Below are 15,675 nucleotides of genomic sequence, written 5' to 3'. Positions count from 1 at the left end.
ACCCTGCCATGTAGGCAGCCATACTCCGTTTTTGGGGGTGTGCATGCTGGGTATGTTGTTGTTTCCATAACCCACCGAACGCTGACATGGATTACGGGATCTTAAACGTGCGTATTTGATCTTCTGCTTGCATATACACACGAAGTGGGTTCAGGCACTAGCAGGTCTGCACATATGTTGACCTGGGAGATCGTAAAAATCTCCACCCTTCACCCACCAGGCGCCGTCACCGTGATTCGAACCCGGGACCCTCAGATTGACAGTCCAACACTTTAACCACTTGGCTGTTGGGCCCGTCTACGTGTATGACTCTTTCTACCCCACATTGTAGGCAGCCACACTCTGTTTAAGGGGGTGTGCATGCTGGGTATATATTCATGTTTCCATAACCCATGTTTCCATGCCAACATGGATTACGTGATCTTTAACATGTATCTGAGCATCTGCATGAATGTATTTACAAATGTGGAATTAAAGCACCAGCACTAGGAGAATGGAAATCATGACCGTCATCCTTTCCCGCCTAAGCGCCGCATTTGGGATTAAAACTGAAACTTCAGTGCTCTAAGCGCTCAGCTATTGCTCATGTTTCCAAGCAGATCTGATCAACTATGTTTCAAGTCATTGCTTTTATTTCGGATATCAGTTAACAAGTGAGATGGTCAGACAGTGTACTAGTTGGTAATTGTGTATTTTCCAACAATTTAAGTTTATAGCTGACCTCACTTATCAAGTCAGACTGCGGTAGTATTTTGTATCTGTAGTCACCACATACCTTTTTTTTCCCCCCCAGCCTATATCAAGTTTTTGCATTAAGTACTGTTCTTGTGTTGGTTCGTTGCTTTGACAGCTGATAAGTATGTTATGTTACATTCAGTGTGTTGGCTTTGAATTTGTCTTTACTTTTCCTTTATTCATTCATTCATCTGTTTATTTGTTCATGTATTTGTTCATTCATTCATTCATTTTCCTCCATTATTTACCTATTGATTCATTTACCTGTGCACTGATTCATACCCAGGTGAAGGATCCCAGGGTAATGATGAATTCAGTGTGCAGTTTGGTTCTTTGGGTTCCGTTCGGATCAAACTTTTCTTTTTCTTTCAGTGATTTGTTGATTTTAACAAAAATGTTCTTTTCTTTATGATTTGATTGGAACTTTACTCAAGCCCCTTTCAGTTGGTTTATTTTTTTCCTAATCATTTTTTTTTTTTAAAGTGCATGAAGTTTATTTTCCATGAATGGCTACAAATCATCTTGTTTGTGCACCAAACCCAGTTGTCTAACTTTTGTCCATTGTTTATTTTGTTTTTTGTGGGTTGTTTTTTGGGGTGTTTTTTTTCTTGCCCTCTGTATTTTGAATTCCACATTGTGGACTGAAGTAAGGGGTTAGGTGTTACCAAAGATTCATCACATCATTTTCTCCCTTGTTTAGCCCTGTAAAGTGTGTGTTTACATGTTTGACTATTTTTACTCCACCACGTAGGCAGCCATACTTTGTTTTCTCGGGTCAGGTTAATGTTTCCATGAAGCACCACCACGTTGGCATAGATTGTAGGACCTTCAGCGTGCGTACGTGGTCTTCTCATGTGTACGTACATGAAGGGGAATAAGGTGCTGTCAGGTTTGCATGTTTCTTGAGCTGGGTGATTAGAAAAACCTGCACCCATCGCTCACCAGGTGCTGATACTTTCATTTTTCTTGTCTTCGCCCCCAGCATGCCGGAAAAATAGCGAGAGGGTAAAGTACCCAGTGTGTGTTCGGGGAAAACAAAATTTAACTGAACAGAAACTTTGAATTTGACATCACATATCAATATATAAATATAAGAAAGTCAACACTAACAAAAAAAAAAAGAAGTAATAGTAGCATCAACACTATGAAAAAAAATTATTTGAAAAAATAGTGGTTGTAGTTAAAATATTAATTGAAAGAAAGGTAAAATGTTGAGAAAAAAAGAGGGATGGTTTGAAGTTGTACAGTTCTGTTTTGTATGTAACAGAAATGTTTGATGCATTTTGATCCTTCGCCTGTCTGAATTTTGCTTTTGCAGTGATCACGTTCAGCATTGCCATGGGTTCTGTGATTAAATATAACTTTGTCATTTCAACGCTTTTTTTTCTTTCTTTCTTTTCACCCTTCGTTTTCCCAACAGTTAACATCCTCTGCCATAGTATGCCGTACTAAAATCATGGTCAATGTTGTCCCTTCTCCACTTTTTATTTATCTAAAAAAAAATAATTTTTTTTTAAATTAACAGAATTTCTGTCTTATTTGTCTTCTGCAGAATGATCTGATTTGATCTTGCACACTAGGATTTACGCTGTCGTGGTATGATTCATTGAATTTCATTGCATATTCTACGGTCATCCTGAAGACATGGCCGTTTTTTGTTGTTGTTGTTGGTTTTTATCCTTATTTTATTTCAGTCAGTCATTAATTGTGCCTTTTATATATCTTTCATTTGATCATATTTTGATATTTATAAGTGTAGGATGGAGTGATCTCCCTTTACAATCTTCGGTCGTGAGACTCGTTGTCAAGACAGCAGTGAAGCATGACGACGCATTGGAACTGCTGTCTCTGTCTCAGCTAGACAACTAGGACTATCAGAACATACGACATGGTGGCAGCGGTGGGATCCGAACCCACGCCTCCGAAGAGACTGGTGTTCTTGCTCTGGAGAAACTATCAGAACATACGACAATAAGTTTGTTTTATTTGATTAGTTCATTCTTTGGTTTTTTCTTTTATACAAACCAAGTGTAGGCTCTCAAGGCCTGACCATGACATTGGGTTAATGCACTGGTCAGGCATCAGTTTATGAATCTTTTGTCTTTTAAAACAGATGTAGTGTAGCACATATGGATCAGTGTGCACATTTTGACAGCTGACAATGAAACAGCATGTTCTGTCCTCATTTGGCTTGATCTGCATTCTGTGTTATGCATTTTGCGGATGTGACATTGCCTTTCATTGCAATCGCTGTTCTAATTTGGTTTTGATTCATGTTCTTTGCTTGCATTTTGCGGTCTTGTGAATGGAATGAGTACCAGTGGTGTCACTTCAAAGGAGTGTCAGTTCCAAAGAAACCAACTTGAATTTAAAAGTCCAAGTGGTGTGTGTGTGTGGTATCAGTGTTTGATATGGTCGTTTGTTTTTTTCTTGGTGAGTATTACTTTGGTTTGAAACCAGGATATTTTAAGCAATGTATTGAATTACTTCATGACTGGGTTGCAGAAGCACAGTCAAGACATTCATGAGAAGGAAATGTCTGGAGTGCACAAGTAAAGAACTTAATGAAAAAACAAGAGCATTTAAAAGAAGGCAGTTTAAAAAGAAAAAGATGATCTGCCATAAATATTTTAAACATAGGTATGTAAAACCGAATCTGTACAGAAATTGGGGAAAAATTCTTGATACGAATATTTCATAGTGTGTGTGTGTGTTTGTGTGTGTGTAATACAAAAGACAATTTCTGAAATCAAAATGAAATGGTTTCAGATCTGAATTACCAGTAACAACAGAAATTTTATTCACAAATACTATACTGAAGAATACTGGAGCAGTCGGAGACACTATTCTTTAACTTCTGCAGCAGAGGAAAAGAAGACACAGTACTTCAGTACCTGTGGCTGTGCGAGCATGTCCAGTCTTTCTGGAAAGATTTTGAACATTGTATGGACTGAGAGAGACTGGCACTGAAAGTCATGATAAATCCAAGATGTTGCAGACAAACGTGTTTTCACACAAATGTTGAGTGCTGGATATGTTCTTCTTTTCATTACCCACCAAACACTGACTTGGAAGATGGGGATCTTTAACAAACATATATGATCTTCAGAATGTGTATATCAATGAGAAGGGGTTCAGGCACAGGCAGATGTGCACATCTGTTGACCTGGGAGGTAAACAAATCTCCACTCTTGACCCGTCAGGTGCCACAACTGGGATTTGAACCTGGGACCCTCAGATTGAAAGCCTTACGCTGTATCAGTCACTTGGCTTTTGTATCTGTCAGAACTGCTTCTGAGCAAGGGAAAAATCACCTCTTCCCCCCCCCACACCCCCTCCCCACCTTCTCTCTCTGTCTGTCCACCATCCATACTGGTAATTTGATAAAAGATTATTCTCAATTAAATGCTTATTCAGCCTGTCTCTGATAATACCTTCACAAGTTTTACATAGCACAGATGTAAGACTAACTAGTTTGTGGTCACTTGGTTCATTCTTATTACCTGCTTTGGAAAATAGGGTTGACCTCTGCTGTTCCTGAAGTCTCTCTCTCTGTCTGTCTGTCTCTCTCTCTCTCTCTCTCTCTTTCTCTCTCTCTGTCTCTGTCCACCCATGTATGTATAACACTTTTGCTATGGTTGTGATATGCTTGTATGTCCATGCACACCCCTTCTTGAGAGGCTATGGCCTAATGATGAATAAATGATTCTTGTTTGCATCTTCTCTCAGTCTCTGTCTGTGTCTGTCTCAGCCTCTCTTGTCTGTCTCTGGCAGTCTGTGCCCACCCATGTATGGAAAACAGTTTTGTCATGGCTGTGATGTGAACTTTTACCTAATAATGAGTAAATGATTCATGTTCACATCCTCTCTCTCTCTCTGTCTCTCTCTCTCTGTGCCCATCAATGTTTGTACAAAAGTTTTTGTCGTGGCTGTGATATCAACTATGACCTAATAATGAGTAAATGATTCATGTTCACGTCCTTTCCTGTCCCTCTCTGTCTCTCTGTCTCTGTCTCTGTCTCTTTGTGCCCATCAGTGTTTGTACAAAAGTTTTTGTCATGGCTGTGATATCAGCTATGACCTAATAATGAGTAAATGATTCATGTTCACGTCCTTTCCTGTCCCTCTCTGTCTCTGTCTCTGTCTCTCTGTGCCCACCAATGTTTGTACAAAAGTTTTTGTCATGGCTGTGATGTCAACTATGACCTAATAATGAGTAAATGATTCTTGATCATGTCCTTTCCTGTCCCTCTCTGTCTCTCTGTCTCTGTCTCTCTCTGCCCATCAATGTTTGTACAAAAGTTTTTGTCGTGGCTGTGATGTCAACTATGACCTAATAATGAATAAATGATTCTTGATCACATCCTCTCTCTCTCTCTGTCTCTCTTTCTCTGCCCACCCATGTTTGTATAACAGTTTTTGTCATGGCTGTGATGTGAGCTACGGGCCTGATAATGAATAAATGATTCTTGTTCACATTCTCTCTCTCTCTCTTTCTCTCTCTCTGTGCCCACCCATATTTGTAGTACAGTTTTGTTGTGGCTGTGATGTCAACTACAACCTAATAATGAATAAATGATTTGTTCACATCCTCATGCTCTCTGTCTCTCTCTCTGTCTCGTTCTCCCTCTTTCTGTGTGCCCATCAATGTATGTGTAACAAATTTTTTTGTCATGGCTGTGATGTATTGTGAACTAAGGGCCTAATAATGAATCAATCAATCAATCTCTGTCCTCCTTCCTCCCCTTCCCCTCCAAACCCCCAAACCTCCACCCCCCCCTCCCCCCCACCCCCCCCATCCCTCCCCTCGTGGCGGGCGGGTACAGCTGGACAGCGTCATGAGCAAGGAGGAGCTGCAGAAGTCCAAGGAGCAGCTGGAGGAGGAGAAGCAAGCCATCCTGGCGCAGCGCATCCAGCCCCTCAACATCGACGGCATGGACGGCACCAAGCTGCTGGAGAAGGCTCGCGAGCTGTACGAGCACATGCGCCGCCTGGTGGGCGACAAGTACGACCTGGAGCAACGCTTCAAGCGGCAGCAGTACGACGTGAGTCGCAGCCGAGTCGTAGACTGCACACAGGCCTTTTTCTGTTTCTCTTAAGTAATAGTGAATGATAATGATCACAGTGTTTATATAGCGCTGAATTTTGTGCATAGACAAATCAAAGCGTAGGCCTTTTCTGTTCTCTTAAGTAATAATATATAATGATAATGAAAGTATTTATATCGCACTGAATCTTGTGCAGAGACAAATCAAAGTGTAGGCCTTTTCTGTCCTCTAAAGTAATAATAATTAATAATAATGATAATAATAGTATTTATACAGCACCGAGTCATAGACAACACATAGGCCTTTTCTGTTTCTCTTAAGTAATGATAATGATAATTATAGTAGTATTTGTATAGCGCTAAGTCCAGTCAAGTTGTAGACAACACATACGCCTTTTCTGTTCTCTTGAGTGATAATAACTAATGGTGATAATGATAATAATAATATTTATATAGCGCTGAGTCCAGCCGAATCGTAGACAACACATAGGTGAGACGTCAGTTCTTAGCTTTGTGTGCCAACAACAGCGCTGTTTGACCCTTCAGGCGTTGTGATGATTACCATGTGTATATAGGGACCGTCATCCAGTCCAAAGCCGAAAAGGAAATGATCTATCCAGACACTGTGATTGGGGGGGATGGTGGGGAGTAGGGTGGTTGGTGAGAGGATTGCCGTCTGGTGGGTGACAAGTATGACCTGGAGCAATACGTCAAACGTCAGCAGTGCAAATGAACAAACTTTTTGTGTGTGTACATGTGTGGGATTTAGGTGTGCATGTGTGTGTGTGTGTGTGTTTGTCTGGGGATGTGTGGGAGAAAATGGATGCAGTGTGTGTGGGGTTGGTGTGTGTGTGTGTGTGTGTATGCATGTGTATGTGTGATGAGAAAGAGAGAGAGAACATGTGTGCTTGCACACAAGAGATGAATATGTTTTATTAAAGTGTACGTTTTGTTTTGTTGAAGTGTGCGTTTCGAGAAAAAGGAGCATTACGTTGAGTGTGAATGTGACCATGTACATATGTGTGTCTTGTCGTTTGTTTAAAGTACATTTGTGCAGTCAGTTAACTTTTTTGTTTTCTAATTCTGCTTTTCATTTTTTTTCTTCCAGATGATCGAACTGGCTGAGAGGGCGAGGCAGATGAACAAAGGGTAGGGTATTGTTATTCCTCTGCCTTCCTCCTCCTCCTCCTCTCTGCATTCCTCTTTCTCCTTCCCCCTCCTTTGGATGGAAAAAAAAAAGCATGCTAGATGCTTATCTGTCTGTCTGACTCTCTCTCTTTCTTCTCCTTATCTTGTCTCTATCTCTGTTCTCTGTCCCCCCCCCCTCTCTCTCTCTCTGTATCCCCCCTCTCTCTTTCTCCATCCCTCCCCCCCCTCCCTGTGCCCCCCCTCTCTCTCTCTCTCTCTGTATCCCCCCTCTCTCTCTCTCTCTCTGTATCCCCCCTCCCCTCCCCTGATGCCCCCCCTCCCTGTGCCCTCTCTCTCTCTCTCTCTCTCTGTATCCCCCCTCTCTCTCTTTCTCCATCCCTCCCCCCCCCCCACCCTCCCCTGATGCCCTCCCTCCCTGTCCCCCCCCCCTCTCTCTCTCTGTGTATCCCCCCTCTCTCTCTTTCTGCATCCCTCCCCCCCCTCCCCTCCCCTGATGCCCTCCCTCCCTGTGCCCTCTTCTCTCTCTCTACTTTTCTTCACTTTTCTTCTCATCTTAGGTATCTTCTCTTTAAAGATTCTCTTGTTAGTTTGCTTCTCTTTTACTTATATCGTTTGTGAATTTCTTAAGAGGTTGTGGGGGGAGGAGTGTTGATAGATATTGTTGTGTATTACACCTTTTTTTTTCTTTTTTTTTAAATTTTCCGTTTTTTGTTGTAGGTGGTGGTTTTTTGTTTGGTATTTTTGGTTGTTTATTTTGTTTCTTTGCGTGATAGCCAGTGATTATGGATGATGTCTGTGTGGTTTCAGGAAGAAAAAAAGTACCGTCCAGGTTGACGAATCGTAAGTAGATTTTTTTTTTTTGTCTTCTTCATCTTTCCGGTAATATTTTCTCCCTTTTTTTTTTTCATGTTTTTTGTTTGTTTGCTTCTTGCAGTCTTTCACTGCCTCTCTGTTTCGCTTAGCTGCTGGCTAAATTGAGAGAGAAAAAATTACTGGTTCTCAGTAATTTTCACCATTCTGAAATAAAGAACAGTTGTTAATGGTTATCATTGTCTCTGTCTGTCTCACTGTCTTGGTCTGTGTGTGTGTGTGTGTGTGTGACTTGAATTGACTTGACTTGACTTATTGTCATAAAATCCCGAAGGGTTAATAGACACAACAAAGAAGAAAGTGAACAAAGAAATGTGACGCCGCACGCGAAAATCATGGATACGTCGCTGGAGTAAATTTAACGACCACGCTGTGAAAGTGACAAGGGGTGAAAATATCAAATTTGAGTTTTTTGGTTATTCAGATTCTATGATTCTTTTTCTATTAAATTTCCAAGTACTATAAAGAAATATAAAGTGTTAGTGCTTTATTTTGATGTTTTCCCGTTGGGAATTGGTGATCAAGAGTGGGAAACAGCGAACTTGTTTGCCCCAATTTTCTCAGAAGTACGTTTGTGATCATCACGAGACTCAAATGCATGTATCTCAGAAACTAATAAAGATACTTGAATTCTGTTTTTCTGTGTGTTATTCAGAATTCTCTCTACTTTCAGATAAAAGAATAATATCATTTTGTGAATTTTGACCATTATCCATGATTTTCGCATCCACTATCACAAATAAACAGTCATCTAATACGCATGCACTGAAATACATTGTTGGCGAGAGTGTGTGTGTGTATGGCTCTGTCTCTCAGTTATTTTGGGAATGCCCTCCCCAGCACCTGCGGGTGTTTCTCTTTCTTGGTTGGCTTACCATTTTGTCACATATAATGTCCATGGTTTTGGTCATTTTTCCCCTGTGTTTGTGGCTGTGTGTGTGTCTGAAATGTATGTACAATGTGCCTGCTTTGCAGACAGGCAGCTGACCTTGATGTCAACTAGGTCTGAGTTTTCTCTCTCTCTCTGTCTGTCTGTCTGTTCGTCTCTCTGTGTTTTTGTCTCTCTCTTTATCTCTTTTTGTATCTCTCTCTCTCTCTCTCTCTGTCTGTCTCTTTCTCTGTGTCTCTGTGTGTGTGTGTGTGTGTGTGTCTCTGTCTCTGTTTCTGTGTGTGTGTGTGTCTCTCTCTGTCTCTATCTCTCTCTGTCTGTCTGTCTGTCTCTCAGCTTAATCAACTTTACTGGGCAGGTGGTTAATTGTTGTTCACCCACACACACCCCACAACCCAACCGCTATTTGAAGGTATAAAAACAACGACAAAAAAAACAACAACAACAACAAAAAAAACCATGGACTGTTCATTTCCATTGATAATTCTGTTTTGAACCCCCCCCACCTCCAAACGACAAACAAACAAAACAACGGGGAAAAAACACATTTATGTCTTGTTTCAGCTTTGACCGTCTGGCAGACAAGTTTACCGGTGCTCCGGTAAGTCTGTTGTCATACTTTGTGTGGGTGAAGGTGTGCATTTATGAGTATGTGTGTGTTGGTGGAGAGAGAGAGTGTGTGTGTGTGTTTAACACCTGTCTACATACTGTGATTCTTGACAGGAAAAAAAAGGTCCTCGTACAAGGGAGTCGAAAACCTAGAACAAAGTTGATTGTAAACTTAATTAAATCAAATGTTGAACTGGACTGGGAAGTAAACTTTCAGAAATTTTTAACAGTACAACATTATCAACAACATCGTCAAACAATATTTCTGAAAATCTAGGCAAAGAGGGCCTTAAGGCCTGACATTCAAAGAGTACATACGTAATTGGGAGTTGTCCTCCATAGTGGTATGTCACGTTTTTGCTATATTTAGTTTTAAAAGCATTTAGTTTTGTGTTTAGTGTGAGTGTTTGTGCGTATGTGCGTCTGTATGTTAAGTGTGAGAGTTTGTGTATATATATGCATGTGTGTGTGGTGTATGTGAGTCTGTGTGTATATTCATGTACTTGTGTGAGTACCTCTGTATGGGGAAGATGTTTCTTTGTGCGTGTGTGTTTCTCTGGGTGTTTTTGTATACGTGTGTATGCACATGTGTGTGAGTATGTGTGTGTGATAATCATCACCACCATCATCATAATCATCATCACAATAACAACAACAGATGCTGTTTGTTTCTGATGTCACTAAGCTTGGGAGTCTCACGAATATGAGTATACGAAGCAGCAGGCTCCCATCTTCACCCTTTTGCCGATGTTTGTGGCACCTGTTCTCAGTTCCCATGATTCACCCTCCCCCTGTTTTGTCCCCTGCAGCCTAAAATTCAGCTCTGCAGCAAGTACGAGCGGCACACGGACCACCGCACGTACGTTCAGCGGAAAGACCTTTTCGAAGAGCTGGCCAAGGAACCACCGGCGCCGGAAATCCAGCACGTCGGGGGCGGGGAACAGGAGGGGGGTGAGGGCGAGGAGGAGTAGACGACCACCTCCCGGCATGGCCCTCCTCTCCGTAGTTCCCCGCAGCTTTCACTGTGAGTTAGTTGGTTGTCTGCCCTTGTGCATGTCATGTTACTGTCTAGTGTGTGAATGTGCACTGTAAGTTGTCTGCCCTTGTGCATGTCATGTTACTGTCTAGTGTATGAATGTGCACTGTAAGTTGTCTGCCCTTGTGCATGTCATGTTGCTGTCTAGTGTATGAATGTGCACTGTAAGTTGTCTGCCCTTGTGCATGTCATGTTACTGTCTAGTGTATGAATGTGCACTGTAAGTTGTCTGCCCTTGTGCATGTCATGTTACTGTCTAGTGTATGAATGTGCACTGTAAGTTGTCTGCCCTTGTGCATGTCATGTTACTGTCTAGTGTGTGAATGTGCACTGTAAGTTCTCTGCCCTTGTGCATGTCATGTTACTGTCTAGTGTATGAATGTGCACTGTAAGTTGTCTGCCCTTGTGCATGTCATGTTACTGTCTAGTGTATGAATGTGCACTGTAAGTTGTCTGCCCTTGTGCATGTCATGTTACTGTCTAGTGTGTGAATGTGCACTGTAAGTTGTCTGCCCTTGTGCATGTCATGTTACTGTCTAGTGTATGAATGTGCACTGTAAGTTGTCTGCCCTTGTGCATGTCATGTTACTGTCTGGTGTGTGAATGTGCACTGTAAGTTGTCTGCCCTTGTGCATGTCATGTTACTGTCGTGTGTGTGTGTGCTTTGAGTTCTCTGCCCTTGTGCATGTCATGTTACTGTCATGTGTATGAATGTGCACTGTACGTTGTCTGCCCTTGTGCATGTCATGTTACTGTCTAGTGTATGAATGTGCACTGTAAGTTGTCTGCCCTTGTGTGTGTCATGTTACTGTCTAGTGTGTGAATGTGCACTGTAAGTTGTCTGCCCTTGTGCATGTCATGTTGCTGTCTTGTGTGTGAATGTGCACTGTAAGTTGTCTGCCCTTGTGCATGTCATGTTACTGTCATCTGTGTGTGTGTGTGCTTTGAGTTCTCTGCCCTTGTGCATGTCATGTTACTGTCATGTGTGTGTGTGTGCTTTGAGTTCTCTGCCCTTGTGCATGTCATGTTACTGTGTCCCTTTGTGTGTGTGTACTGTGAGTTCTCTGCCCTTGTGCATGTCATGTTACTGTGTCACTTTGTGTGTGTGTGTGTGCTGTGAGTTCTCTGCCCTTGTGTGTGTCATGTTACTGTGTCACTTTGTGTGTGTGTGTGTACTGTGAGTTCTCTGCCCTTGTGTGTGTCATGTTACTGTGTCACTTTGTGTGTGTGTGTACTGTGAGTTCTCTGCCCTTGTGCATGTCATGTTACTGTGTCACTTTGTGTGTGTGTGTGCTGTGAGTTCTCTGCCCTTGTGTGTGTCATGTTACTGTGTCACTTTGTGTGTGTGTGTGTACTGTGAGTTCTCTGCCCTTGTGTGTGTCATGTTACTGTGTCACTTTGTGTGTGTGTACTGTGAGTTCTCTGCCCTTGTGTGTGTCATGTTACTGTGTCACTTTGTGTGTGTGTGTACTGTGAGTTCTCTGCCCTTGTGTGTGTCATGTTACTGTGTCACTTTGTGTGTGTGTGTACTGTGTGTTCTCTGCCCTTGTGTGTGTCATGTTACTGTGTCACTTTGTGTGTGTGTGTACTGTGAGTTCTCTGCCCTTGTGTGTGTCATGTTACTGTGTCACTTTGTGTGTGTGTGTACTGTGAGTTCTCTGCCCTTGTGTGTATCATGTTACTGTGTCACTTTGTGTGTGTGTGTGTGTATATACTGTGAGTTCTCTGCCCTTGTGTGTGTCATGTTACTGTGTCACTTTGTGTGTGTGTGTGTATACTGTGAGTGCTCTGCCCTTGTGTGTGTCATGTTACTGTGTAGTGTGTGTGTGTGAATGTGCACTGTAGGTTGTCTGCCCTTGTGCATGTCGTTACTGTGTAGTCTGTGTGTGTGTGTGTATGTATATATATACATATACTGGTCTTGTGTTGACCGTGTCAGTTTCAAGGTGGCAGAGCATGCAGACTGATCCATATACCACTGCACCACATCTGTTATATAAAAAAAGAATGAAAACAAAACAAAAACCAAAAAATTTAAAGGCAGATGCCTGCTATTCACATTAACCCAACATGCTATCAGGCTTTTAAAGCATACTCTTGGCATGACAATCACCACACAGTGTGTGCGTGTGCGTGTGTGTGTGTGCAAACATGTGCTTGCGTGTGTGTGTGCAGTGGAGTGATAGCCTAGAGGTAATGCGTCCGCTTAGGAAGCGAGAGAATCTGAGCGTGCTGGTTCAAATCACGGCTCATCCGCCGATATTTTCTCCCCCTCCACAAGACCTTGAGTGGTGGTCTGGACGCTAGTCGTTCATATTGAGACGATAAACCGAGGTCCCATATGCAGCATGCACTTAGTGCATGTAAAAGAACCCACGGCAATAAAAGGGTTGTTCCTGGCAAAATGCTGTAGAAAAATCCACTTCCATAGAGAAAAACAAATAAAACTGCACGCAGGAAAAAAAACAACAAAAAAATGGGTGGCACTATAGTGCAGCGACGCGCTCTCCCTGGGGAGAGCAGCCTGAATTTCACACAGAGAAATCTGTTGTGATAAAAAGAAATACGAATACAAATATATGTATGGCTATGTGTGTGTTTCTGTGTGAATCAGAATCAGGTTCAGTTGTCATGAAAATCATACATAAAGGTTTATAGATAAACAACAAAAGGGTAAAACCAACCAAACTGAATGTAGGAGTGCGTATTATAAATTATAATACATGAACTGTGCTAGTTGAGGTTGTGCAGGATGTATTTACACATTACTGTGTGAGTGTGTCTTTGTATTTGTGTGTCTGTGTGTGTGTGTGTAACCCGGCCACACACATGTATCTTAAAACCATACTCTGTGTGTTGCAGATCATTATTGGTCACCTTTCCCTCGAACTACCTGTAACGATTGGCTTCGGCAGTTTCCAGCCTCAACGATTCGTCCAATGGACGCCGCTTTAACATATTTCTTCCTCCACCTAGCTCTCATTGGACAGAATCTAATCACACGCATACTGGTATCTGGCAGGGCAGTTTTTGACAGAGGATCGACTTGTGGTTCACTTCAGACCATCACCTGTGAGGCAAGAAAAACGTATCAGGATTAAATCGAACTTTGTACAAGCTGTATGGAAGAGAAAGCGGCGGAAAAAAGAAGATGAATTCAAACGACCCATACAGCAGACCCTGAGAATGAACAGTTAGATTTTTATTTTTTGTTGTGCTCAGCAGAAGAAACCACAGTTTTTTTTTCCTGGTCACCTCAGTTTTAAATTGGCAACATTTTGAGGAATGGCTGCTTTTGAAGTGATCCCTTTTTGGTTCTTTCTTTTCCTTCGATTCCTTTGAGGGTTTTCTTTTTGTGCTTTTTGATACCAAGTTTGTTGTTTTTTTGTTTCGGTCCACTTTTATTATCACCCAAACCCAGTTGCTCAAACCATTTTGTTGGAATGAAGTTGAGTAATACTTGGGAGTGGGAGTGGTCTTCCATTCAGAGAGAATAGTTGGGATCCTCCTTTCACTTCTCTGACTGCCAGTGCTCTGGACCTGTGAGAGATGATGGCCGCTGCCTCGCCAGCTGTGAGCCGCTGAGGGGGAGTAACTCACTGGGGTCTTCCCTGGGGTTGTGCTGATTTAAATGGGGGTGAATCAGGACAGCTTCAGAAAGACGCACAGGCTCGGCCGGTTGAGGGTTCCAGAGCATGGACTGATGTGTGAAGGGGAACCCAACTAAAGCATGCAGTGATGGATCACTTTTAACACATGTAGGTCTTTTCTTGGTGACAACTTTGATACACAGTGTCTTTAGCTGTAGGTCTTGTATCAACGTCGTCTTGGCCATGATCAGTGCTTTATTACTAAACATTTATTTTGTTTTGTAATATTTTTTTTTTCTAAATGGCTGAATGTTCGAATAGATTATCTTATCTTTGAGAGTCCTTTTGTTTGTGTGTACATTGTGAGGTCACTGGTTGTTTTATTTTGGAATGAGGATGGGATAATTAGTGTGATGTTCCCAAGAATAACATATTAAAAACATAGCATCAGTACTCCTTTTTTTTTTTTTTTTTTTTTTAGCAAGCTCAGAAGGATTATGTTTATTTTCCTGAAAATAAAATAAACCTGTTTGGGTTTTGCTAATATGGGCTTTTGTGTTGTATTTGCCATGGAAGTCATTCTGAATTTTTACTGTATTCTTTTACTTGCATACACAAATACGCACACATTGCACAACAGTCATAAAAAGATGACCTTGTTGAAACAATCCTCCAAGAAACTTGAGGGAGAGAGATGGAGTATGTGAAGAAAGAAAGAAAAAAAAGATGGACAAACAACACTGCAGAATGGACAGGAAAACCACGGGCAGAGTCCTAGCCCTTGACAAACACCCGACAGTCCTTGAGGAATTTGAACAGTTCTGTGCTGCGCCCTAATGACTCTTCTTAGAGTTGAGGGTGAGATGATAATGATGACACACACAATGCATCCTGCCATAAAGAAGTGGTTAATGTCACAAACTGATAGTTGTAGGAGTGGCTTTGAGCCTTATCACAGATATTTGTATTTTGTATTTCGTTTTATCACAACAGATTTCTCTGTGATAAATTCAGGCTGCTCTCTCCAGGGAGAGCGTGTCGCTACACTACAGCACCACCCATTTTGTTTGGTATTTTTTCCTGTGTGCAGTTTTATTTGTTTTTCCTATCGAAATGGATTTTTCTACAGAATTTTGCCACTGTTGAGTGTCAGTCACCTCCAGATGCGTCTTTGTGAGCACTGGTCAAATTTCCGGGCCAACACTGCAGGTGTGAATGCTGAAAGAAAGAATCCGAACAGACACCGCAACTTGAACACCACCAAAATCAGTGAACTCAGCAGCAGCGCAGGGTCTCCTCTGGTGTATGGTCTTCTGGTGACCTTGCACTGATATATTTCTGCAAACTGCTGTGTGGGAAATGTGACATAACGAATCTGGTGGTGGTATTTTTGTACTGGGGATGAGCGGTGAGAAGGTTAGGCCTTTGATTGAGATGGTGTAGAAATTAAGACAGAAGAAAGAGTTGTGATCAACACACAGACAGGCATTGGGTGCTCACACACATCCTCACACACCTCTGTTTGTCTTCATTTCTGCTTGTCACTCCTTTCTCTCTCTTTGTCTCATTTTGCTCTCTGTCTTTCTGTGTGTGTACATGTTGTGGTGTACATTGTTGCCGGGCATATAATGTCACTGTTGACAACATGTGTGGACCCTCACGACATATTTTGTCTCTGGCACATAATTATTGTCACCAGCATATACTGTCACCGCACACAGTGTTGCCGAGAGCCACATCACATTTTGTT

The 15,675-nt window shown here is 41.9% G+C and overlaps 1 protein-coding gene across 13 annotated transcripts in view; it reads left to right on the top strand.

Annotated features, from left to right (window-relative positions):
• LOC143301364 (uncharacterized) overlaps positions 1–14,469 on the top strand; it is a 33,085-nt gene extending 18,616 nt beyond the window's left edge. For 12 of the 13 annotated variants that reach the window (XM_076615600.1, XM_076615595.1, XM_076615598.1 and 9 more), the window contains 7 exons: positions 1,022–1,036; positions 5,562–5,780; positions 6,891–6,931; positions 7,739–7,771; positions 9,255–9,291; positions 10,109–10,323; positions 13,198–14,469. In XM_076615600.1, coding sequence (XP_076471715.1) covers positions 1,022–1,036; positions 5,562–5,780; positions 6,891–6,931; positions 7,739–7,771; positions 9,255–9,291; positions 10,109–10,270 — 507 coding nt within the window. In that variant the 3' untranslated portion in view covers positions 10,271–10,323; positions 13,198–14,469. The remainder of the gene's footprint in view (positions 1–1,021; positions 1,037–5,561; positions 5,781–6,890; positions 6,932–7,738; positions 7,772–9,254; positions 9,292–10,108; positions 10,324–13,197) is intronic. The other variant, XM_076615593.1, reaches the window with a different exon arrangement.
• The last annotated feature ends 1,206 nt before the right edge of the window (positions 14,470–15,675 follow it).

The sequence above is a fragment of the Babylonia areolata genome, chromosome 27 (genome assembly GCF_041734735.1).
Source record: "Babylonia areolata isolate BAREFJ2019XMU chromosome 27, ASM4173473v1, whole genome shotgun sequence".
Taxonomy (NCBI): Eukaryota; Metazoa; Mollusca; class Gastropoda; order Neogastropoda; family Buccinidae; genus Babylonia; species Babylonia areolata.
Note: the sequence above shows the minus strand (reverse complement) of the source record. Positions and strands in the feature narration are given on the sequence as shown.